A 27,186-nucleotide genomic window follows, 5' to 3' on the forward strand; every position below is an offset into this window, starting at 1 on the left:
AAGGGTATAATAAGGTTTACACTGTTACTGATTTTCAACTTTTAGATTTAACTTCAGAACAAAGCAAGAAGACAATTATAAGCACAGAACATAAATATTAACCTTGTAGGTTAGATCATTTCTACATTTGAAAACAGCTTTTTGTTCCCTTTAAATTATTCACAATTTTACATTTGCGGACTTGTTTATCTTCTCTCAACTATTTCTTGGGTGTCCTAAATCTAATCCTTATGAATTGAGAGCACATTTGTGTAGCCTAGTAACATGGTGATGAATGTGATGGCACAATTAAAGCTGCCTTAAACCTCCCATTGTCTTCCCACTGCAATTAGAATAAACTCCAATTTTATAAAGGTCCTATATGATCTAGTCCTTAAAGTTCTCTTTGACCTTATCTCTTAATACTCCTTAGTTTGCTTTAGCTACATTGATCATCTTTGTGACTTTTTTTTTTTTTTTTTTTTTTTTTTTTAGGATTTTCTTATTTATTTATTTATTTATTTATTTATTTTTGGCTGTGTTGGGTCTTCGGTTCGTGCGAGGGCTTTCTCCAGTTGCGGCAAGCGGGGGCCACTCTTCATCGCGGTGCGCGGGCCTTTCTCTATCGCGGCCCCTCCCGTCGCGGGGCACAGGCTCCAGACGCGCAGGCTCAGCAATTGTGGCTCACGGGCCCAGCTGCTCCGTGGCATGTGGGATCTTCCCAGACCAGGGCTCGAACCCGTGTCCCCTGCATTAGCAGGCAGATTCTCAACCACTGCGCCACCAGGGAAGCCCATCTTTGTGACTTTTGAACCTGTCATACTCATTTCCGATTCATGACTTTTGAATTTACTCCTGCCCGACCTGGAGTGCTGTTCTTTTCAGAGCTTTACTGGCTGATTTCTTCTCTTCATTCAGGTCTGTTCTCAAATGTTTCTTTCTCTGAGGATTTTCCCTGACTCTCATGGCTAAAGAAGTATTCTCTCCCCTTCCCCCATCAATCATTCACATTACCTTCCTTGTTGTATTTTCTTCAAAACATTTATCACTAACTTTACTAACTGAAATTGTTTGTTTGTCTTCCTTCATTAGGATATAAGCTCTATGAGGGCAAGAGTTTTATCTGTCTGGGTCAACTCTGTATACCAACCTTTAGAACAAATAGTCTGGCACGTTGGAGAGGCTTAATTTAAAAACCGTGAATTGGGGAGTAAATCAGTTGGTGTGATGTCACTAGCAAGCTTTTTTTGTCATTTGGTGGAAAATCACCTGGAGGAAAGGAGTCCTGAGAGAACACTTCTGTTAATAAAAATGCTGTGCTTATTATTTCTGACTTCCTGTTCCCACTGGGACTTGGGGACAAGGGAAAATACTATTTACATCAGCTTAAGAGTGTTTCTGAGACCCAGTGTGTCTCTGGTCCCTGAGAAAGAAATACCATGGGTCACTCAAGCAGGTCACTTGGGAAGTTTCTATAATTTCAGATCTTTGAAAGATCTTTTTCTTTTTATTGTCTCTTTTTTGTCACCTACTCTCATTCTGTAGTCTTCCTTATTTTTTCCTTTAAATTGTAGCCACCTGGGTTAACCCAGATGCACTTTTGATTAATTTAAATTTCTTTCTTATCCTGTATAGATTTATCAAAAGGCAGTGTAAACTTTAAGGCACTATATTACTGATTTGTATGGTGTTAATTGCATTCAACTTCTTTGAATTTTATTTTTATTAATGTGTAATATACTAATAAAATTACAGGCCTCAAACACAATGAAGTTTGATCTTTCATTTTTTAAAAATATTTATTTATTTATCTATTTACCTATCTATTTATTTATTTTGGCTGCACTGGGTCTTGGTTGTGGCACGCGGGATCTTTTAGTTGCTGGCACGTGGACTTCTTAGCTGCAGCATGTGGACTCTTAGTTGCGGCACGCGGACTTCTTAATTGCGACATGCGAACTCTTAGTTGCGGCATGCATGTGGGATCTAGTTCCCTGTCCGGGGATGGAACCCGGGCCCCCTGCATTGGGAGTGCGGAGTCTTACGCACTGGGCCACCAGGGAAGTCCCTGATCTTTCATTTTTTTAATGTGAAAGTTTATCTCAGCCTAAGAATTAACTTAGACAAAAATGTATTTAGAATATTTTTAAGCTAATTTTTGTACTTAAAGTGTACTTCTGATCTGAAAACACATTTCTTTCTTTAATTTGGAAAATTCTTAGTTATTCTCTCTTTGAGTATTACTTCTCTTTCACTCCCAACATTGCTTTCTTTTGGAATTCTTTTTAATGTTGGAGCCCCAGTTTAAGTCTTCAAATGAAAGCTTTTTTTTGTCAAATTCTCATACCCTGTATTTTATTTTAGTTGATATCTATACCCAGGGAATGTTACTTATTTTTAGATGAGGTGATAAATGGCAATCTAAACTAAATTATTCATTAGAATTGATAGAGATCTATCAAATTTTAAGAAAGTAAATGCTTAAAAAATAAAAGATATATTTTATAATGTAAAGGGACATAAGAATCTGAGTGTGATTGGGTAGGGAGGAGGGTTTTTAGGTGGTAGAAGCAGAAAAGTTATTAGTATCTGTGGAAAAATAACCAGTAATAGATTCCAGTCTCTTATAGGGAGATCCCAAAGGAATAATGAATGAATGCTTTGAGTACCAAGCTTAACACAGTTTTCACCTCTGAGCTGTATTCACTAGGGCATTCTTGTGAAAGATAAACATTATGCTGTCATTAGCGCTTTAGAGGACTCCTGTGGTGTAGTCTCCATTGTGGAGGGAAAAAAAATCTTCTCTTTTGTTGCCCATTCTCTCCCCACACCCCAACTCAAGTGAAAAGATGAAAATTTATAAAAACCTTACTCTAAAATCTTTGATAAAGCAAAGAAAGTTGTATAATGTTTGGTTGATCATTCATTATATGTAAATTTGCATTATAAAAGTAATAGTTAACATTTTTTGAGGACAAACTGTGCAAGGTGCTGCTTGGCATTTTACATATATTCTATCATTTATTCACATCAGGTCTGAAATTTAGTGTAATCTTCCCCTGTTGTCACAGATGTTGAGGCTCACAGAAGTCAAGTAACTTGCCCCCAATCTCATAATAGTAAATGATGGATCTAGTGTTCAAACCCATGTCTCTGAGACTCCAAAATCTGATTTTTTTCAAAATAACATACTGCTTCTTTGATATGGGGATTATTTTGTTTTTATAGATCTGGCCCAGCAGCTTAAACGTAAAGACAGAGTTGGGGGTTTTTTCCCCCTAGGTTCTCATTTATTTTTTATTTTTTAATTTAATTAAATTAATTAATTTATTTTTTGGCCGTGCCAAGTGGCATGCGGGATCCTAGTTCCCCAACCAGGGATCAAACCCGGGCCCCTGGCATTGGGAGTGTGGAGTCTTAACCACTGGACCGCCAGGGAGGTCCCCCAGATTTTTTTAATCCTGGGGCAAGGGTACTACCCCTAAATGTATTTGGCAGATGATGATGTGCAGGTGAACATGGCTTTCAGTCATAAAGTTTCTGGGTTTTGTGGGGAGGTGTTCCCTTCACTTGTGGTCCCTACTGTCAGCATAGCTTCCACTTCACTCAAGAATTCTATGTTCCATCATTGAACTGTTCTGCAAATAGACTGTATTTTTCAAGGAAAGTAAGCATTAACTTCTCTGATGGCGATTTCTGTATTTGCTGTTATTTCTTTCAGAGGTATCAAAGGAAGCTTGCACATGTCTAGTGAACAAATCTGCTGTTACATTATTGAACAGCTCTTGTCATGAAGTTCTTTTGTAGTTCTAAACTGAGGAAAATGTCTCCTTAATGAAGGGTGATTTGTTGCTGTTTCATTCAGAAAATATTTGAATTAGAAAGTGCTTAGTTAAGAGCATTTGCAACTAAAAAACAAAAGACCTGCCTAATATGAATTTAAATAAACCCTAAGTTGTTTATGTTTCATATTTGTCTCAACCAAAAATAGAATAAATCCTGTCTGTGTTACTACTTTCTCCATAAATTTTCCTCCCTTAATATCTCATATATAGCTGTACTTAATGTCTTAATTCGTTATGTTCATGAATTGAATTTATTTACTCAATGGGATTGTAAGCTCTGTGAGAGCAGGTACCTAATGTTAACATTTTTTTTGTGACATTTGAGGCAATAATTTTTATACTGAGACCTCTAAAGTAATTCATACAGTAAGTTTAGTCTAAAGGAAGGCATCAATATTTTTGGCTTTTAGCCAGACAAACTAGAGTGTGATAATACAAGGTATTTTATGCTCACCAGAAGCCCTGATAAAATTGGAAAACAAATTTTCATTTAACAAATGCCATTTATTTAAAAACAACTTTATAAATATGATATGTGTCTTTCATAGTGAAAGGTTGGGAATTATTGTTTGGTAGTGTCTGGCCCAGTGCTGAGAATAATGATTATAAAAAATATGATTGATTTATTGATGGTAATTAATGTACTTTTTTGTTTTAGGGAATGTTGTAGGCAACTTGGGACATTCCTTCTTCAGTCAAAGTTTCCTTGGCAGTAAAGAACATGGCGGATTCTTATATGTGACATCTACTTACCAGTCACTGCAAGACCTAGTACTCCCAACCCCACCTTACTTGTTTGGGATTCTCATCCAGAAATGGGAAACTCCTTGGGCTAAAGTGTTTCCCATCCGACTAATGTTGAGACTTGGAGCCGAATATCGACGTAAGTATAAAATACCCTCTTCTAAGCCCTATGACCAAGACATAATGACTAAACAGACTTGAGATATTCAGAGAGCCCCATGGTGATACAATTAAACGGAAGTATTCTTTTGAAATAGCTAAGCTAAATTTGGCTAGTGTCTCTACTTATTTTGGCTATAATGGGAAGAACTCAAAATAACATTATTGCATTGTAAACTTACTGGTTTTGTAGGTTAATTGATAGATACATGATCATCTTCAGAAAAAAATGACTATCAACTTAACAAGTAACTTTATTTTTTATAGTATCTATATATGGTAAGTATATTTTTTGTCACTTGGTTGGAAAATAGTTATGACAAATTATATTTTATATAATGTAATAGATACTGGAAGCTAGTGGTATAGATATCACTCTCAGCTGGTAAAGTAAGCAACAAAAGAGCCTCCTTGCCCATGGCCGTAGCAGTGCAACTAAGCTGTGATTGTTTTTAAAGACATTAAGGCCTAAATGCAAGCTTTACTTTATTTTATTTTATTATTATTTTATTTATTTATTTATTTCTGACTGTGTTGTGTCTTTAGTTGCGGCACGCGGGATCTTTCTTTGCAGCACACAGGCTTCTCTCTAGTTGTGGCGAGCAGGCTCCAGAGTGTGCGGGCTCAGTAGTTGTGGCACATGGGCTCCAGAGCGTGTGGGCTCTGTAGTTGAGGCACGCGGGCTCAGTACTTGCAGCGCGCGGGCTAGTTGCCCCCCCAGCATGTGGAATCTTAGTTCCCTGACCAGGGATTGAACCTGCATCCCCTGCATTGGAAGGCAGATTCTTAACCACTGGACCACCAGGGAAGTCCTATGCAAGCTTTATTTTAAACTTTATATCTTTTCCTAATCAAGGTTGCCCTGGTCTAGGAATCAGACCACTTGAATAAAGTTCTTAACTCTGCCACTTAACTAGCTCTGTAACTTTGGGTGAAGTCATTCAAGTTGTCTGATTGTCAGTTTCCTTTGCAACTGGAGATAATAATATTTGCCTTTTATATTGCATGGTATTATTAAGAGGATCAAATGAGATAATTAAAAATTATTTTATAAAACATAAAACAGTGTATTATATGTTTTCAGCAGGTCACCTTCAGTCTTTCACTTATTCATTCATTCAACAAGAATTTAATAAAGGCCCACCATGTGTGATAAATCCGGAATTCAGAAATGGCTGAGACGTGGTTATAGGCTCTTGGGAACCTTTGTAAGGAAGACATAGAAATCATAATTATAGTAGTATATTATGTCAAAACACATGTTCAAAGTTAACAGAGTTCTTTGGGAGTTCAAAGATGGGCTCTAACTTCACCAAGAATGAAGGACCAAGGTACCTCTGGACTGAACTGTGAAAGAAGCATATGAATCAGCTAAATGAAGTAGGGAAAGGAAAGGATTGTGTGCAGAGGAAAAACATTTGTATTTTCCTGTGTTGTACAGGCAGTTTAAACCATAAAGTTCGAGGAGTGAGCCAGCTAATAGGATCACCTGGTGTTTGGCTTGTCTAAGGAGGGTCCTAAGTCAGAAATGTGTAAGAGTGAACTCTTTTAGACTTCCTGAGCACAGAGGAATCAGGAGATACTTGTTTCCTGGAATATATTAATCCAGTTTGGGAAAGAGTGCTTCTTAAGACATGTAGTTCATTTTTGAAACAGCTGCATCAAAAGACTGGTGTGGTTTGTAGAAGGCTCCAAATTTGTCTGTGATGCTGTTATGGTAAATACTTTCTGAGCCCTAAATTTTATGCTCTAATGAGTCATTACAATTATATTTTGAGAACTCTATGCAACATGATGTCTCTTTTACCAAAATTTTAAGCTGCCAAACTTAGTCTGATCATTTCTCATTTCCATAGTTTATCCTTGCCCACTGTTCAGTGTCAGATTTCGGAAGCCATTGTTTGGAGAGACGGGGCATACCATCATGAATCTTCTTGCAGTAAGTTGGGAATTTTTATTTTCTTTTTCCTTACTGGGGTTTGCATGAGAAGGAAGAGAAGGATTTTATTATTTTGTTAATACCCTGCTTCTTCACATAGGTGAAGATTTATGCTATAGGAAGAGAACAGAACATGTATATTCTTTGGAAAGTATATGGAGGTTTGTAATGAAATAGTACAGGATTCTGGCTCTTGGTTATACACTAACTAAGTGACCTTGCAGGATTATTGTGAGGAGTAGTTATACTTAAAGCACCCAGCATTATGTCGTGTTTTAATTTTAAGCCTGGCATCCTGGTGGTGTCCCCTGTGTCTGTGTAGCTTACTCTTTTGCCAAAGATTGGTCAGAGATTGTGTTCAAATACCTCTAGCCAGTAAGGCATCTATACTTTCTTGATGGATAGGGATTGGACTGGGATTCAAACATCATTCTTTTCTTTTCTGCTGGACTCACTCATGTCTCCTCTGCATATGCACGGGCTCTAACCCTGTTGACCAAGAAGGTTGGTTGGCTTGGGCCCATTAAAGTCACTGCTGCACATGTGCACAGACTAAGGTCAGTCCTGGGTATTTGGAGAGTTTATGAAGTTCCCTATGTCTGTCTCATTACCAGAACTTCTTGTTAAATCTCTGGCTAGTCTGCCTGCTCATTACTTGCTCCAAATAGGCTAGCAACCTCAGGCTAACAGAGCCACTGGTCCTTTTCACTAGCCACTGAGATTACCACTTTAACTGAGACACTCCAAATCAAGCAAGATCCTTCAAGCAGCAAAGCTTATTGTTTTCACAAACTACCTTGCCCTGGCTGAACTATGAACAGGGCTAAAGGCAGCCCCAGGCAAGAAAATCACAGATTCAACTCTATTCTTCTTACTTGAAGTTCAGTAGTTTTTATGAATGAACACATCTCAGTGTATTGTATGTCTTTGGTCTAATTCCAGGGCACTGAAATGGTTTTTTTGTTTGTTTGTTTTGTTTTTTTAAATAAATCTACCCAACTGTTTAGTTGCTTTTGGGAGACTTGTTTATTTCCTCACTCTGTCATGCGATTGTAGTTATAGTTCCAGTTATCTTTAAAAGAGATGTAAACAATAAGAAAGCTTCTTGTAGGTTTACCCATGTAGTTGCCATTTCCAGTGCTTTTCATTCCTTTGTATAAATCTGTATTTCCATCTGGTGTCATTGTCCTTCTACCTGAAAGATTTCCTGTAATGTTTCTTATAGTGTGGATTGGCTGGTGGTGAATTCTTTTAGCATCTGTATTTCTAACAGTGTCCTTTGTATTTGAAAGATACTCTTGCTGGATGTAGAATTCTAAGCTGACAGTTTAATTCTTTGAGAATTTTAAAGATTTGCTCTATTGCCTTCCAGTTTGCATTTTTTCAGATGAGAAATATGTATTCCCTCCTTTGTTCCTATCTACATAATGTTTTATCCTTCTCTCTTTGCTTTGAAATTTTTCTTTTTATCACTATTTTTGAGCCATTTGATTACGTGCCTTGGTATAGTTTTTTCCATGTTTCTTGTGCTGAGGTTTTCTGAGCTTCTTAGATCTGTGGGTTTATAGTTTTCATTAAATAATTTTTCTGTCCACCCCTCCTCTCCTTCAGGGACTCCATTGTTAATAGACTTATTAGCCTGCTTGAAATTGTTTCACAGCTCACTAATGCTCTCTTTATTTCTTTTTCAGTGTTTTTTTTTCCTCTGTGTGTTCATTTTGGACAGGTTTTTTTTATTGCTGTGTCCTCAAGTTCACTAATCTTTTATTTTTATTTATTTTTTTCTGAGTTAGAACTTTTAAATTTTTTTTAACATCTTTATTGGAGTATAATTGTGTTACAATGGTGTGTTAGTTTCTGTTTTATAACAAAGTGAATCAGCTATACATATATATAACCCCATATCTCCTCCCTCTTGCATCTCCCTCCCACCCTCCCTATCCCACCCCTCTAGGTGGTCACAAAGCACCGAGCTGATCTCCCTGTGCTATGTGGGTGCTTCCCACTAGCTATCTATTTTACATTTGGTAGTGTATATATGTCCATGCCAATCTCACTTTGTCCCAGCTTACCCTTCCCCCTCCCCGTGTCCTCAAGTCCATTCTCTATGTCTGCATCTTTATTCCTGTCCTGCCCCTAGGTTATCAGAACCATTTTTTTTAGATTACATATATATGTGTTAGCATACAGTATTTGTTTTTCTCTTTCTGACTTACTTCACTCTGTATGACAGACTCTAGGTCCATCCGCCTCACTACAAATAACTCAATTTCGTTTCTTTTTATGGCTGAGTAATATTCCATTGTATATATGTGCCACATCTTCTTTATCCATTCATCTGTCGACGGACACTTAGGTTGCTTCCATGTCCTGGCTATTGTAAATAGTGCTGGAATGAACATTGTGATACATGACTCTTTTTGAATTATGGTTTTCTCTAGGTATATGCCCAGTAGTGGGATTGCTGGGTCATATGGTAGTTCTATTTTTAGTTTTTTAAGGAGCCTCCATACTGTTCTCCATAGTGGCTGTATCAATTTACATTCCCACCAACAGTGCAAGAGGGTTCCCTTTTCTCCACACCCTCTCCAACATTTATTGTTTGTAGATTTTTTGATGATGGCCATTCTGACTGGTGTGAGGTAATACCTCATTGTAGTAATCTTTTATTTTGCAGTACTTAAACTGCCATTGATTCCATCCTTTTTCTTTTTTCCTGTAATTTCAGCCATTGTAATTTTCATCTATAGAAGTTTGACTTGGGTCTTTTTCTATATCTTCTGTGCCTGTACTTAACTTTTTAAACATCTGGAATATAATTATAATAAGTATTATAATGTCCTTGTTTGGTAATTCTAACATGTGTTTCAGTTCTGACTCAGTTGCCATTGATTGATTTCCCCCCGCCCCACCCCGCATTTTGAGTTGTATTTTCCTGCTTCTTTGCATCCTTGGTATTTTTTAAATTTTTTATTGGATGACAGATATTGTGATTTTACCTTGTTGGATGCCAGGTATTTTTATGTTCCTATCAAAATTCTTGAGTTTGGTTACAAATAACACAGTTAATTTATCTAAAAAATAGGTTGATCCTTTTGAGTCTTGCTTTTAAGATTTGTAAGGTGGAACCAAAGTCTTGTTTAGTATAGGGCTGATTATTTCCCACTACTAAGGCAAAACCCTTCTGAGTACAGCTGACCCTTGAACAACGCTGGTTTGAACCGTGAGGGTCCACTTATACGTGGATTTTTTTTCAACAGTAAATACTACAGTACTACATGAGCCATTCTTGGTTAAATCCTCCAATGCAGAACCACGGATATGGAGGGCCGACTATAATTTATACATGGATTTTTGACTGCACAGAGGGGGTCAGTGCCCCTAACCCCCACATTGTTCAGAGCTCAGCTATATTTGTAATGACTTTTGGTGTTGTCTGGAATTAAGCCAAACTTCACAGATTAAGCACAGTCCTTCACAAGACTGCCATTACTTCAGATGCTAGCTGCAAGTTCACGGGTCCCCAGACCTCCCACAGTTCTGACTAACTAGATACAAGTGTGGGAGATCCCACTAGCCCGTCAGGGTTGATAATTCACTAGAATGATTCACAGAACTCAGCAAAGTACTATGCCGTTGACCCTTAAACAACATGGGCTTGAACTGCTCGGATCCACTTATATGTGGATTTTTTTCAATAAATATGTACTACACAGTCCATGGTTAGTTGAATCCGCAGATACAGAACTGCACTTCAGAGAGCTGAATGTAATGTTATACATGGATTTCCAACTGTGCAGGGGTTGACGCCCCAACCCCCATGTTATTCAGGGGTCAACTGTACTTATGATACAGTTTTATTATAACAAAGGAGATATAAATCAGGAGCAGCCGATAGAAGAGACACATAGTGCAAGGTCTGGGAGGGTTCCAAACAAGAAGCTTCTGTGTCTTCAGGAACATGTCACTTTCCGCATACATTGATGTGTAACAATACATACGGCATGAGCTCCTAAGCATCTGTGCCCTGAGTTTTTATTGGAGTTTCCTTACGAGGCCTGATTGATTGAATCACCAGCTGTGTGATTGAACTCAGTCTCCAGCCCCGCTTCGGCACTCTGCAGAAGTCAGGCTGATATCACGTGCCTCAGAGCCCCAGCCTCTCATCACATGGTTGGTGTTTCTGAAATGGCCAGCCGCCACCCCGGGTTATCCTTTTAGCATCAGTGTCATCAAACTGACATAGACTCTCAGAGTCTGCCAGGAATAACAAAGGCACTCATATCACTCAGGAAATTCCACGGGTTTAGAGGTTACCTCCCAGGAACCAGGGGCAGAGGTCAGCCAAATTCTTTATTATACAGTAATACTTTATCCAGTGCCCATGAATTATGAGCTTTTTCTATCTGGGTTTTGGGAATAGGCACTATTCCCAGACCTGTGTATCACATAATGCTCCCAGTAATCATTTCAGGCATTTCTTTCACTAGCCTCAAGAAGTATCCTCACACACATTCGCTAATCAGAACACTGCTGTTCTGATGCGACCCTCTGTGAACCTTTGGAGTTCTCTCTCTGCAGTTTTCTCCTCTCTGTCCTGTGAACTCTAACTACCTTGAATTTTTTCTCGATTTTCAGTTTTGTCTCCTCAACTCAGGAAGTCTGCCAGCCTCTGCCTGGGTTCCCGCTTCCTGCATCTGAGCTTGGAAACTCTCCTAAAGCATAACCTGGGCAGTCATAGAGCTCATCTTGTTTGTTTCCTGTCTCTTAAGGACCACTGTCCTTTGTTGTCTGAAATTTGGTGTCTTGGAAATCATTGTTCCATGTGTTTTGTGCAAATTTTGGTCGTTTAAGGCAGGAGGCTAAATCCAGTCCCCTTTTCTCCATCTTGGCCAGAAGTGAAATTTTTTAAATTATATTTTAATCTATAAGATATCTCTCTCTATTCTTCTATTCCAACCCCCATCCCTTTGTCCCTCCTTGGTAACTTTAGTTTTTAGTCACATTTTTGACAAGATAGTTTTTCTTTCAGATTGTAATCTATTTTGGAATGAAAAGGAGATATTTATCCTGTAATCAAGCAACAGCAGCCTAAGGTTTTTATGGCCTATCTCAATTCATTTTTACAAATATTTATTGGATTATCTACTGAAGCATCTCACTCTACATCATCACTTTCTCCCTAGTTTACCAGGATTTACAACCTATTGATTTCAACACCTTTTCACTGTTTCTCACTCCTCCGGCTTTTCTGTTTATCTACATTAAGATTCCATGGTTTCATCATTAAAATCACTTTTTTACATAATTCTAGTTCTTTTTTCGCTTTTACCCTGTGTTGTGGTAGCCTGGCAAAATGTAAACCCTGATTAAATCTACCTCTTTCTTAAAAAAATTTTTTTTTAATTTATGTATGGTAAAATCCACCTTTTTTGGAGTACATTCTAAGAGTTTTGACAATGTATACAGTGATGTTACTACCACTGTCACAATCAAGATACAGAACAGTTCCATCACCAGAAAATTTGCTGGTGCACCTGTAATGTCTGGTAACCATTGATCCTTTGTCCCTATAGTTTTAGTTTTTTCAGACTGTCCTATAATGGAAATTATACAGCATGTAAGCCTTCTTAATCTGGCTTCTTTTACTTATCATAATGCATTTGAGATTAATCTGTGTTGTATGTATTGTTGGGAAGGAAATAAAATCTTTTTCTTCTACTCATCTCAGGTTCTTCAGCTGGGGCCCTCTAAATTAGAATGGCCAAAGACTGATTAACAAGAGGCATATTTAGGAGTAGTATATTCTGGTACCCTTCAGTATCAATAGGTCATTCATTTTTATTGCTGAGTAGTGTTGTATTGTATGTTTGAACTACAGTTTATTCATTCACCTGTTGATGCATAATTGGGTTTCTAGTTTCTGGCGACTGGGAATAAAGCTGCTATAAACATCCATGTATTAAATTTTGTGTGAATATTTAGTTTTCATTTCTCTGGGAGTGGGATAGTTGAGCCATATTGTATGTTTAACATTATAAGGAACTGAAATTGTTTTCCAAAATGCCTGCAGTATTTTGCATTCATCAGGTATAAGGATCCTTTTTTTTTTGGCCAGCACTTATTATTTCTCCTTTTTGGTTTTTAATTTTTGCCATTCTAACAGGAGTCTAGTGGTTTTAATTTTTGTGATTTTAGTTTGTATATTTCCTGTGATGAATGATTTAGAGCATCTTTCATTTGCTTATTTTGTCCTCTTTATATCTTTAGTGAATGTTCAAATTTTTCCAACTGTTCATATTTTAAAAATATGGTTGTTGTTTTCTTATTGTTGAATTTTGAGAGTATTTCATCTATTCTGAATGTAAGTCCTTTGGTAGATTTGTATCATTTAAAAATATTTTCTCCCAGTCTGTAATTTATCTTTTCATTCTCTTAACAGTGTCTTTAACAGAACAAAAGTTTTTAATTTTGTTGAAGTCCAGTTTATTAATTTTTTTATGGAGTGTTCTTTTTATATCATATCTAAGAACTTTTTGACTGAAACTTATATCACAAACATTTTCCTCCATGTTTTCTTCTAAAAAGTTTGTAGTTTTATGTTTTATATTTAGGTCAGTGATCCATTTTTAGTTAATCTTTATGATTGTTAGGCATTGTTTGAAGTTCTTTTTTTTCCCATTTGTATGTCCATTCATTTCAGTATCATTTGTCATTTACTTGCCTTTGCACCTTTATCAAAAGTCAATTGCGCCGCCTAAACGAACTCCAGAGAAGGGCGCGAGCCGCGGCTATCAGCGCGGATCCCACAGCAACAGGGGCGCAGAGGGAAAATCGGAGAGACTCCCGCACAGAGGCTCGGCGCCGAGCGGCGCTCACCAGCCCGAGAGGCTTGTCTGCTCCCCCGCCGGGGCGGGTGGGGCTGGGAGCTGAGGCTCGGGCTGCGGTCGGATCGCAGGGAGGGGACTGGGGCTGGCGGCGTGAACACAGCCTGAAGGGGTTAGCGCACCACAGCTAGCCCGGAAGAAGTCCGGGAAAAAGTCTGCAGCTGCCGAAGAGGCAAGAGACTTTTTCTTGCCTCTTTGTTTCGCTGTGCGCAAGGAGAGGGGATTCAGAGCGCCGCCTAAACGAACTCCAGAGAAGGGCGCAAGCCACGGCGATCAGCGCGGACCCCAGAGACGGGTGTGAGACGCTGGGGCTGCTGCTGCCGCCTCCAAAAAACCTGTGTGTGAGCACAGGTCACTCTCCACACCTCCCCTCCCGGGAGCCTGTGCAGCCCGCCACTGCCAGGGTCCCAGGATCCGGGGACAACATCCCCGGGAGAACGCACTGCGCGCCTCGAGCTGGTGCAACGTCACGCCGGCCTCGGCCGCCGCAGGCTCGCCCCGCCTCCTCCGTACCGCTCCCTCCCCCCGCCTGAGTGAGCCAGAGCCCCCGAAGCAGCTGCTCCTTTAACCCCGTCCTGTCTGGGCGGGGAACAGACGCCCTCAGGCGACCTACACGCAGAGGCGGGTCCAAATCCAAAGCTGAACCCCAGGAGCTGTGCCAACAGGGAAGAGAAGGGGAAATCTCTCCCAGCAGCCTCAGAAGCAGCGGATTAAAGCTCCACAAACAACTTGATGTGCCTGCATCTGTTGAATACCTGAATAGACAACGAATCATCCCAAACTCAGGAGGTGGACTCTGGGAGCAGGATATATTAATTTTTCCCCTTTTCCTTTTTTTTGTGAGTGTATGTGTATATGCTTCTGGGTGAGATTTTGTCTGTATAGCTTTGCTTTACAATAGCTTTATTTTACTTCACTATATTATAGCCTCTTTCTTTCTTTCTTTCTATTTTTTCTCCCTTTTACTCTGAGCCGTGTGGACGAAAGGCTCTTGGTGCTCCAGCCAGGAATCAGGGCCGTGCCTCTGAGGTGGGAGAGCCAACTTCAGAACATTGGTCCACAAGAGACCTCCCAGCTCCACGTAATACCAAACGGCAAAAATCTCCCAGAGATCTCCATCTCAACATCAAGACCCAGCTTCACTCGACGACCAGCAAGCTACAGTGCTGGACATCCTATGCCAAACAACTAGCTAGACAGGAACACAACCCCATACATTGGCAGAGAGGCTGCCTAAAATCATAATAAGGCCACAGACACCACAAAATACACCACCAGACGTGGACGTGCCCACCAGAAAGACAAGATCTAGCCTCATCCACCAGAACTCAGGCACTAGTTCCCTCCACCAGGAAGCCTACACAACCCACTGAACCAACTTTAGCCGCTGGGGACAGATACCAAAAACAACGGGAACTACGAACCTGCAGCCTGTGAAAAGGAGACCCCAAACACAGTAAGATAGGCAAAATGCGACGACAGAAAAACACACAGCAGATGAAGGAGCAGGCTCAAAACACACTGGACTTAACAAATGAAGAGGAAATAGGTAGTCTACCTGAAAAAGAATTCAGAATAATGATAGTAAGGATGATCCAAAATCTTGGAAACAGAATAGACAAAATGCAAGAAACATTTAACAAGGATGTAGAAGAACTAAAGAGGAACCAAGCAATGATGAAAAACACAATAAATGAAATTAAAAATACTCTAGATGGGATCAATAGTAGAATAACTGAGGCAGAAGAAAGGATAAGTGACCTGGAAGATAAAATGGTGGAAATAACTACTACAGAGCAGGATACAGAAAAAAGAATGAAAAGAACTGAGGACAGTCTCAGGGACCTCTGGGACAACATTAAACGTGCCAACATTCGAATTATAGGGGTACCAGAAGAAGAAGAGAAAAAGAAAGGGACTGAGAAAATTTTTGAAGAGATTATAGTTGAAAACTTCCCTAATATGGGAAAGGAAATAGTTAATCAAGTCCTGGAAGCACAGAGAGTCCCATACAGGATAAACCCAAGGAGGAACACGCCAAGACACATATTAATCAAACTGTCAAAAATTAAATATAAGGAAAACATATTAAAGGCAGCAAGGGAAAAAAAACAAATAACACACAAGGGAATCCCCATAAGGTTAACATCTGATCTCTCAGCAGAAACTCTGCAAGCCAGAAGGGAGTGGCAGGATATACTTAAAGTCATGAAGGAGAAAAACCTACAACCAAGATTACTCTACCCAGCAAGGATCTCATTCAGATTCGATGGAGAAATTAAAACCTTTACAGACAAGCAAAAGCTGAGAGAGTTCAGCACCACCAAACCAGCTTTACAACAAATGCTAAAGGAAATTCTCTAGGCAAGAAACACAAGAGAAGGAAAACACCTACAATAACAAACCCAATACATTTAAGAAAATGGGAATAGGAACATACATATCGATAATTACCTTGAATGTAAATGGATTAAATGCTCCCACCAAAAGACACAGGCTGGCTGAATGGATACAAAAACAAGACCCATACATATGCTGTCTACAAGAGACCCACTTCAGACCTAGGGACACATACAGACTGAAAGTGAGGGGATGGAAAAAGATATTCCATGCAAATGGAAATCAAAAGAAAGCTGGAGTAGCAATTCTCATATCAGACAAAATAGACTTTAAAATAAAGACTATTACAAGAGACAAAGAAGGACACTATATAATGATCAAGGGATCGATCCAAGAGGAAGGTATAACAATTGTAAATATTTATGCACCCAACATAGGAGCACCTCAATACATAAGGCAAATACTAACAGCCATGAAAGGGGAAATTGACAGCAACACAATCATAGTAGGGGACTTTAACACCCCACTTTCACCAATGGACAGATCATCCAAAATGAAAATAAATAAGGAAACACAAGCTTTAAATGATACATTAAACAATATGGACTTAATTGATATTTATACGACATTCCACCCAAAAACAACAGAATACACATTTTTCTCAAGTGCTCATGGAACATTCTCCAGGATAGATCATATCTTGGGTCACAAATCAAGCCTTGGGAAATTTAAGAAAATTGAAATCGTATCAAGTATCTTTTCCGACCACAACGCTATGAGACTAGATATCAATTACAGGAAAAGATCTGTAAAAAATACAAACACATGGAGGCTACACAATACATTACTTAATAACGAAGTGATTACTGAAGAAATCAAAGGGGAAATCAAAAAATACCTAGAAACAAATGACAATGGAGACACAACGACCCAAAACCTATGGGACACAGCAAAAGCAGTGCTAAGAGGGAAGTTTATAGCAATACAAGCCTACCTCAAGAAACAGGCAACATCTCGAATAAACAACCTAACCTTGCACCTAAAGCAATTAGAGAAAGAAGAACAAAAAAACCCCAAAGCCAGCAGAAGGAAAGAAATTATAAAGATCAGGTCAGAAATAAATGAAAAAGAAATGAAGGAAACAATAGCAAAAATCAATGAAACTAAAAGCTGGTTCTTTGAGAAGATAAACAAAATTGATAAACCATTAGCCAGACTCATCAAGAGAAAAAGGGAGAAGACTCAGATCAATAGAATTAGAAATGAAAAAGGAGAAGTAACCACTGACACTGCAGAAATACAAAAGATCATGAGAGATTACTACAAGCAACTCTATGCCAATAAAATGGACAACCTGGAAGAAATGGACAGATTCTTAGAAATGCACAAACTGCCGAGACTGAACCAGGAAGAAATAGAAAATATGAACAGACCAATCACAAGCACTGAAATTGAAACTGTGATTAAAAACCTTCCAACAAACAAAAGCCCAGGACCAGATGGCTTCACAGGCGAATTCTATCAAACATTTAGAGAAGAGCTAACACCTATCCTTCTCAAACTCTTCCAAAATATTGCAGAGGGAGGAACACTCCCAAACTCATTCTACGAGGCCACCATCACCCTGATACCAAAACCAGACAAAGATGTCACAAAGAAAGAAAACTACAGGCCAATATCACTGATGAACATAGATGCAAAAATCCTCAACAAAATACTAGCAAACAGAATCCAACAGCACATTAAAAGGATCATACACCATGATCAAGTGGGGTTTATCCCAGGAATGCAAGGATTCTTCAATATACGCAAATCAATCAATGTGATACACCATATTAACAAATTGAAGGAGAAAAACGATATGATCATCTCAATAGATGCAGAGAAAGCTTTTGACAAAATTCAACACCCATTTATGATAAAAGCCCTGCAGAAAGTAGGCATAGAGGGAACTTTCCTCAACATAATAAAGGCCATATATGACAAACCCACAGCCAACATTGTCCTCAATGGTGAAAAACTGAAACCATTTCCACTAAGATCAGGAACAAGACAAGGTTGCCCACTCTCACCACTATTATTCAACATAGTTCTGGAAGTCCTAGCAACAGCAATCAGAGAAGACAAAGAAATAAAAGGAATCCAAATCGGAAAAGAAGAAGTAAAGCTGTCACTATTTGCAGATGACATGATACTATACATAGAGAATCCTAAAGATGCTACCAGAAAACTCCTAGAGCTAATCAATGAATTTGGTAAAGTAGCAGGATACAAAATTAATGCACAGAAATCTCTTGCATTTCTATACACTAATGACGAAAAATCTGAAAGTGAAATTAAGAAAACACTCCCATTTACCATTGCAACAAAAAGAATAAAATATCTAGGAATAAACCTACCTAAGGAGACAAAAGACCTGTATGCAGAAAATTATAAGACACTGATGAAAGAAATTAAAGATGATACAAATAGATGGAGAGATATACCATGTTCCTGGATTGGAAGAATCAACATTGTGAAAATGTCTCTACTACCCAAAGCAATCTACAGATTCAATGCAATCCCTATCAAACTACCACTGGCATTTTTCACAGAACTAGAACAAAAAATTTCACAATTTGTATGGAAACACAAAAGACCCCGAATAGCCAAAGCAATCTTGAGAACGAAAAATGGAGCTGGGGGAATCAGGCTCCCTGACTTCAGACTATATTACAAAGCTTCAGTAATCAAGACAGTTTGGTATTGGCACAAAAACAGAAATATAGATCAATGGAACAGGATAGAAAGCCCAGAGATAAACCCACACACATATGGTCAACTTATCTTTGATAAAGGAGGCAAGCATATACAGTGGAGAAAAGACAGCCTCTTCAATAAGTGGTGCTGGGAAAATTGGACAAGAACATGTAAAAGTATGAAATTAGAACACTCCCTGACACCATGCACAAAAATAAACTCAAAATGGATTAAAGACCTAAGTGTAAGGGCAGACACTATCAAACTCTTAGAGGAAAACATAGGCAGAACACTCTATGACATACACCACAGCAAGATTCTTTTTGACCCAGCTCCCAGAGAAATGGAAATAAGAACACAAATAAACAAATGGGACCTAATGAAACTGAAAAGCTTTTGCACAGCAAAGGAAACCATAAACAAGACCAAAAGACAACCCTCAGAATGGGAGAAAATATTTGCAAATGAAGCAACTGACAAAGGATTAATCTCCAAGATTTACAAGCAGCTCATGCAGCTCAATAACAAAAAAACGAACAACCCAATCCAAAAATGGGCAGAAGATCTAAATAGACATTTCTCCAAAGAAGATATACAGATGGCCTACAGACACATGAAAGAATGCTCAACATCATTAATCATTAGAGAAATGCAAATCAAAACTACAATGAGATATCATCTCACACCGGTCAGAATGGCCATCATCAAAAAATCTAGAAACAATAAATGCTGGAGAGGGTGTGGAGGAAAGGGAACACTCTTGCACTGTTGGTGGGAATGTAAATTGATACAGCCACTATGGAGAACAGTATGGAGGTTCCTTAAAAAACTACAAATAGAACTACCATACGACCCAGCAATCCCACTACTGGGCATATACCCTGAGAAAACCATAGGTCAAAAAGAGTCATGTACCAAAATGTTCATTGCAGCTCTATTTACAATAGCCAGGACATGGAAGCAACCTAAATGTCCATCGACAGATGAATGGATAAAGAAGATGTGGCACATATATACAATGGAATATTACTCAACCATAAAAAGAAATGAAATGGAGGTATTTGTAATGAGGTGGATGGAGTTAGAGTCTGTCATACAGAGTGAAGTAAGTCAGAAAGAGAAAAACAAATACAGTATGCTAACACATATATATGGAATCTAAGGGAAAAAAAAAAAAAAGGCCATGAAGAACCTAGTGGCAAGACGGGAATAAAGACACAGACCTACTAGAGAATGGACTTGAGGATATGGGGAGGGGGTGGGGTGAGATGTGACAGGGTAAGAGAGTGTCATGGACATATATACACTACCAAATGTAAAATAGATAGCTAGTGGGAAGCAGCCGCATAGCACAGGGAGATCAGCTCGGTGCTTTGTGACCACCTAGAGGGGTGGGATGGGGAGGGTGGGAGGGAGGGAGATGCAGGAGGGAAGAGAAATGGGAACATATTGTATATGTATAACAGATTCACTTTGTTATAAAGCAGATGCTAACACACTATTGTAAGGCAATTATACTTCAATAAAGATGTTTGAAAAAAAAAAAAAAGTCAATTGATTATACCTGGTTGGATCTAATTCTTCCTTCATTCGTAACTTACATCCAAACTTAAATATGAGTGAAGACAAAAAGAGTAGCATACTCACCGGTCTCATTTTAGATTCATGACCAATACCATTAAGGAAGCTCTTGGACCTACCTGGCAGTCCTTCCTGGTCCATAATACATTCCTACTCCCCTAGATGACTATTTGCATGGGATCTCTTCTCAAATTTCCAGTGCTTCCTCTCCTTTCCTCAGTTTCAGCTGATGGCTTAGCCCCAATTTCCCTGAGTGAATAGAAGCAATCAGAAGATAATTTTCACACAGTTCCATCCAGCAACTTACTAATATCTATACATTTTCTTTTCTTAGCTTCCAGGACACCATTCTTTCTTGGTTCTTCTCCTGCAGTCTTCTGACTTCCCCTTCCCATCATATTCTACATCTCAGTAAATGGCAGTTCCTGTCTTCAACTTGCCCAGGCCATGAAATTCAGAATCATCTCATATTTTTTTTTCACATTCCACATCCAACCTAAGGGCAAATATTGTCCTTTTTCCCTTCAAAATATATCTAGAGTTTGAAACTTCTCACAATCTTTTGAACTGTTAACATCTTCGTTCAAGTTATCACTGTCTTTTGCCTGGATTATTTTTATTATGCTTATCTGATATCCTTTCTTCTATTCTTGTTCCCTTTCCATCTATTCTTTACAGAGAAAGTCAGAGAGATCCGTTAAAATAGGTCAAAAGCCTTCTAAAAGTTAAGGCAAAGGTCCTTGTGGTGACCTACCAGACCCTATGAAATCTAGCTGCGTGCTATCACTTTGACCTCATCTCCTACCATTCTTGCTTATTTTGCTTCAGCCATACTAGATGTGATGTATATATGCGTGCATGTTTTACTCTACAGGTATTCATTTAGTCCCCAGGATGTTCCAGGCATTTGGGATATAACAAGAACAAAACAAGTGAGCATCCCTACCCTATTGGAGCTTACCTTAGAGGGAGGAGATAGTTAAATAAATACAGAAAATGTTAGGTGGTGACAAAGCAGGGATAAACATTCAAATATTTGTTTAATATTGTATATAAAGGGTATATGAAACTTTTTAGTCTGCTTCTTTGTAAGAGTTTACAGGCTAATCAGAGAGTAGAATATACACAATGGGGCTTTCATTATACATTTTCTTATTATTTAAATGAATGAGATCTTTTAATTTTGATATTCTTTTTATTTATGCTAATTTTATTACTATAAATTAAATCCTGCCGTTGATGAATTCTCTCTTCCACTTCAATCTGCTTTTGCCCAGGACTTTAGAAATTACCAGTATACATTGCCAGTAGTTCAAGGTTTGGTGGTTGATATGGAAGTTCGGAAAACCAGCATCAAAATTCCCAGCAACAGATACAATGAGGTAAGATTTCCCATGAATTTTTCATAATTGAATATCATAAATGAAGATGAGACATACATGATTACATGTAAATTTTTAGTTAATCGGCAGTGAAATCAGTTCATAATATTATATGAGTTAGATCAGTGATAGGGAATTCCATAACAGAAAGGTAAAATGTTAAATTTGTGATTTATTTAGTCTTTGCTTGTGTCATTTGTTGTGTTTTGACCTTTTGATGCCGACAATCAGTGACAGATTTGCTTTTTGATTGAAGTATAAAATTAACTTTATAATATTTATTAGTGGTGGGATCTTTTATTTTTCCCTCTTTCTATAAGTATGTATTACTTTTAACTATACTTAATGTTCAATCATAGCTCACCTATAAGTCCCAAAATTATTTTTAAATAAGGTTTTGAAAGCAAATGATTGCATCTTGAATTAAGCTGTATTTTGTAACTAAAATGAAATTGTGCATACTACACATACATTAACAGGATTATGTAATAACTGTTCTTGCCTATTTGCCATGTGAAGTAGTACTTGAATTTAAAAATTTCTTAAAATGGGTTCTAAAGTGTTGGATAGTAATCATTGTGATTTAAAATAGAAAATTTAAAACTTAGTTTGATATAATGTTAAAATTTGTTGTTTTATTAGACAGGGTGATAACTCCACAGTTACTTCTTCCACCATATCTTGGTAAAAAATAACTTCTTCCCTCCTTCTCTTTCTTCCTTTTCTTCCTTTCTTTTTTCCTTTCTCATTCAGCCATTTATTCACTTACTCATTTGTACATTCAATAAACATTTTATACTTGATATACACTTAAAATCACAGAAATGTCTTACTGGACTTTTAAGCTCAGGGCTCAGTATTATTATGTGGGAATGACCTATTTGAAGAAAACATTTACCCTGTGGCTTTCTGTCTGATGGCTTTTTTCAGGACACTAGAAAATAGTAGTTAGAATGTGTGCTTAATTTTTTCTGGGATACAATTAGCTATTAGATAGTCCTACCTTGGAACCATGCTAAACTAGAGTCAAATCTTTAAAGAGAACTATTTTTATGTAATTTATGCCCTAAATAGTTTTTAAAGGAGGCTATGCTTTGAAAACTTGTTTTATTTCCCATATTTGAAGTGTTATTATCTATTTCACAAACGTCTATTAAATATATTCCGTGATATGATACAAAGATGAATCAGACATTATGCTTGCCTTCTGGGAGCTTATTGTCCAGAAGTGAGATGATCAGATGTCAACTCCAAGTGGATAACGTACATTGCTATCCTTGGTGTTTGCAAGATGGTACTTTGTGTTTGGTAATTAGATCTGTTTATACAAGTATATTTGTAAAAGCTATGAGGCCCCCATAATTATTTCAGTACTTGACTGAGGACATTCATGACAACAGCTGCCATTCATATTATCTGTCTTTATCTGAATTCTGCCTCCTAAGTTTATGGTTGTGCAGGTTCAGAAATCTTTGTTCAAAAACAGTAACTGTATTTCTTGTCATTTATTACATTTAATTTTCAATAAAGTTTACCAATTATATATCACTTATTTTTCTTACTTGATTTAGCAGACTGACTTCCCTTCTAATTCAATTTTTGTTTTAACTCAGTGTAATTTTATTTCTCATGATCTTGGACAGTTGAATTGTCTTGTGTCTAATAGTTGAAAAAGTAATTTCTTATACATTATTTCATTTAATCACCACAATATTCCACTTTTCCTCTCATTCATTTTTCTTTATTTGTACCTTTAGTTTTTCTTATCACTCCCTGAACTATGTTTTCTTTTGTTTATAGCCTTTGCACAAGCTATTTTCTTATTGTTGCATACTTCCCCTACTCTTCATTTGCATAACCCATACTCAATTTTCAGGTTTCAGTTTAAATGGTATTTTCTCAGATAGGCTTTCATTTTTTCACATATTTATTTGATAGGCTTTCATTTAATAACACACATTCTATGTGTAATACTCACTACATTTGTAATTCCTTATTCAGTGTCTATTTTCTCTACTAGACTTTTAGTTCCATGAGGGACTGTGTCTGTCTTGTTTACCACTGTATCATTAGCAGTCTATCTAGTATAGAGTAATTGCACAAGAAATATATATATTGAATGAAGACATGAAACAAATAAAATATAAACAATATAAAATATAAAACAAAATATAGATATATAAATAATATAAAAATAACTAAAAGATAAAGTAATGTGGAAATAAGTGCTGAAACTTATTGGAAGTTTATTAAAGATTCAAAGAAGGGAGGGCTCTGATAAATGAAGCAGTCAGGAATTTGCTTTATTTCTAAATGAGCCTGAATCCCTAACAGCCAGAGCAGCACATTCCACGTAGATGTTTATAAACATTCATGTAAATGTAAATGAAAGAAAGATTTGAAATGGACAGTGAAGGATGTGTAGGCACTATAAAGTAAAGGGTGGAAAATAAGTGAAAAGAGGGATAGATACCAGCCTAAACAAAAGGCAGGAAAGCACCAGGAATGGGCATGTCTTGTAGGGAGGATGGGAGATATCAACCTTCCTAGTGAAGAAGAGGCTAAAGGCGACTGGGAAATGAAGTTGTACAAAGAGACTGCTGGATATTCAGAGGCTTTCAGAAACCACACAAAGGAGTCTAGACTCTAATATGATAATTTATAGAGATTTTACACGTTCTAAAGCAGAAAAGTGAATTAACCAAAGTAGAATTTTAGAAAACTGAGTTTTGGCAGCTATATGTAAAATGTGGAGAGAGGGGACCTCTAAGTGTCAACTGAAAAAAAAAAGAAAAGCACAGCGTAAAAGTTGAGAATTATGTTTTATACAGTGGCCTTATTGAGGACTATAGCCCAGGATACAGCCTCTCAGATAGCTCTGAGGAGCTGTTCCAAAGAGGTAAGGGAGGAGCCAGGATTTATAGGAGTTTTTGCTGGGAAAAAACAAAACAGAACAAAACATGTAGTTGAACATCAAAAGAGTACTGCTAATCATAAAAAAACCAGACATCTCAAGTTAATGATTTTAGTGCTTTTCTATGTATGGGAAAATGCAAGAGTCAGGGCTCACTGAAATTATTCCTTAGACAGGCATCTTAACTCTCTAGGGTCAGTATCCTGTTTTTCTCCATCCTGATTTACCCTAAGGGTGCACTGTTGGTGGCAGGTGCAGTGGCTGATGACTTGGTGATAGGCAACATTTGTTGTTTACCAGAATGGCAGGCAACATTCTTTGTTTACTGAAATGGCAGGCAACATTTTTTTTCCATATAAGGAAAGACTTTAAGCTTAGAAAGCTAGAAGAAGATAATATTTCTGAAGTAGTAATTTTAATAAATGAAGTAGTCATTGTATATAAATTTTCTAATCTCCTTCATCAAGGCCATGCAAGATCTCTGTTGGTCTAGGTAACGCTACTCATGTTCTTATGATGAGATTATTTTGATCATTGTGTTAACTAACATCTATTGAGGGTATATTATATATCAGGTACTATTCTAAGCATATATGTATCTTCACACTATCTCTGTGAAATGAGTAGGGTAATTACCTTTTTACAGATGAGGAAATTAAGGCACAGAGCGAGCAAGTGTTGGAGCTAGAATCAAACCCAGACACTCTAATTCCAGTGTCCCTACTCTTAAACACTATACTAAACCGATTTTCATAGACATCAGTTTAATGATTACATCTGATTGTAGGGCTGATTATAGGGTCTTTACAGAGGTAAAGCCCTAATCTAGTATGACTTATAAGAAGGGGAAATTTGGACATAGATATGCGTAAAGAGAAGGTGATATGAAGAGGCATAGGGAAAAGATGGAAGTCAAGTCAAGTCCTTGACTCTGCAAGTCAAGGAGAGAGGTCTGGAACAAATCTTTCCTTTTACAGCCCTCAAATGGAACCAGCTCTGCTGACATCTTAATTTTGGATTTCTAGCCTCCAGAATTGTGAGACAATAAATTTCTATTGTTTAAGCCACCAGTTTGCAGTACTTTCTTATAGCAGCACTAGCACACTAACCTAGCAGTCCACTGTAAATAGCTAAACATCAAGACAAAATATGTGGGGGGAAAATACAAAGGACAATGGTGCAGAGAAGGTGAGCCCTATGATTACCCTACTTTACTGTCTGGAGTTTCCAGGCCATAGTGCAGTTAGGGGGGAACCTAAACTGAGCCTAGAGGTCTCCCTGCATTGAAGACAGTGTAGGGAGGGCATGATGGCTAGAATTTGCAAGACAGATTATGGAAATAAAAGAACTCTGGAGATCTGCAGGAGGTTCCTATTGTGTCTTCACATTACTAATGAGTGCATGTATGTGAGAAAAACACTGGAAAGGAGCAGGGAGAACATTTCTCAAAGGTCCAGGAATAATTTGTATTCTTACGAGCTAGAGTAAGAAAGGGACAAATAATTCCTGAGGATCGAAGTTATCCATAAATTTAGGCTGCTCTGATCCTACCTAACAAGCTTAAAATAAAGCTTCAACAAGATCAAGGCACATATATGTTAAGGAGAGACACAGAAAATATAAAAAAGACCCAAATCAAGCTTCAAGAAACAAAAATGACAATGAGATGAAAAATACACTGGATGAGATTAATGGCAGATCAGACACTGCTGAAAAAATTTAATAAACTTAAAACAGCAATAGAACTATCCAAAACGAAACACAAAGAGAAAAGGCTGAAAAATTAAATGAGTGGCACATGATTGAGATGTGGGAAGTGTTGGATGGCCGAACTCTGTAATTGAAGTCCCCAAAGGAGAGAAGTGGGTTGACAGAAAAGATATTTGAAGAATCAGTGATAAAAAATGTTATAAATTTAATGAGAAGTATAATCACATAGATTCAAAAAGCTCAATGAACTCCAGTTGCAGGAAACAGGATGAAAACTACATTAAGGGACATTATAATCATCAAAATCAAATTGCTTAACACCAGAGGTAAAGAGAAGAATCTTAAAAGCAGCTAGAGAAAAAAAATCCACATTATATACTGAGGAATGAGTATAAGAATGACAGCAGACTTCTCATCAAAACAGTTCAATCCACAAGACAGTGTACAAAATCTTTAAAGTATACTGAAAAAGATAACCTGTTAACCTATATTTTATACCCAGTAAAAATATGTTTCAAAAATGAAAAGCAAAATGCTTTTTCAGAAATATAAGAGCTAAAAGAATGTATTACCAGCCACCTATTCCACAAGAAATGTTAAAGGAAGTCCTTCATGGAGAATACCAAATAATGGAAATCTGGAACCACACAAAGTAATCAAGAGCAGCAGAAATGGTTAAATATATAGGTAAATATAAAAACTCTTTAAAAGATAATTGTTTAAAGCAAAACTAACAACAATGTTTTGTGGAGTTTATAACTTACATAGAAACAAAGGGTATTTCCAGGAAAGGGGAAATAGAAGTATACAGATGGAAAGTTTCTATATGCCATGGGATGTGGCATAATATTACTTGAAAGTAGATTGATAAGTAAAGATGTAGAATAAAAATCTAAAAGCAACCACTAGAAAAATTTAAATGGAGAGGTATAGCTAATAAGCCAACAAAAATAAACTGGAATTATAT

At 37.6% G+C, this 27,186-nt stretch overlaps 1 protein-coding gene across 3 annotated transcripts in view; it reads left to right on the forward strand.

Moving 5' to 3' along the window:
• ZFYVE9 (zinc finger FYVE-type containing 9) overlaps positions 1-27,186 on the forward strand; it is a 191,978-nt gene that overhangs the window by 130,317 nt on the left and 34,475 nt on the right. For all 3 annotated transcript variants that reach the window (XM_057542363.1, XM_057542371.1, XM_057542375.1), the window contains 3 exons: positions 4,483-4,707; positions 6,584-6,666; positions 21,491-21,595. In XM_057542363.1, the coding sequence (XP_057398346.1) occupies positions 4,483-4,707; positions 6,584-6,666; positions 21,491-21,595 (413 nt within the window). The remainder of the gene's footprint in view (positions 1-4,482; positions 4,708-6,583; positions 6,667-21,490; positions 21,596-27,186) is intronic.

Source organism: Balaenoptera acutorostrata, chromosome 1, assembly GCF_949987535.1.
Source record: "Balaenoptera acutorostrata chromosome 1, mBalAcu1.1, whole genome shotgun sequence".
In the NCBI taxonomy this organism is placed as follows: domain Eukaryota; kingdom Metazoa; phylum Chordata; class Mammalia; order Artiodactyla; family Balaenopteridae; genus Balaenoptera; species Balaenoptera acutorostrata.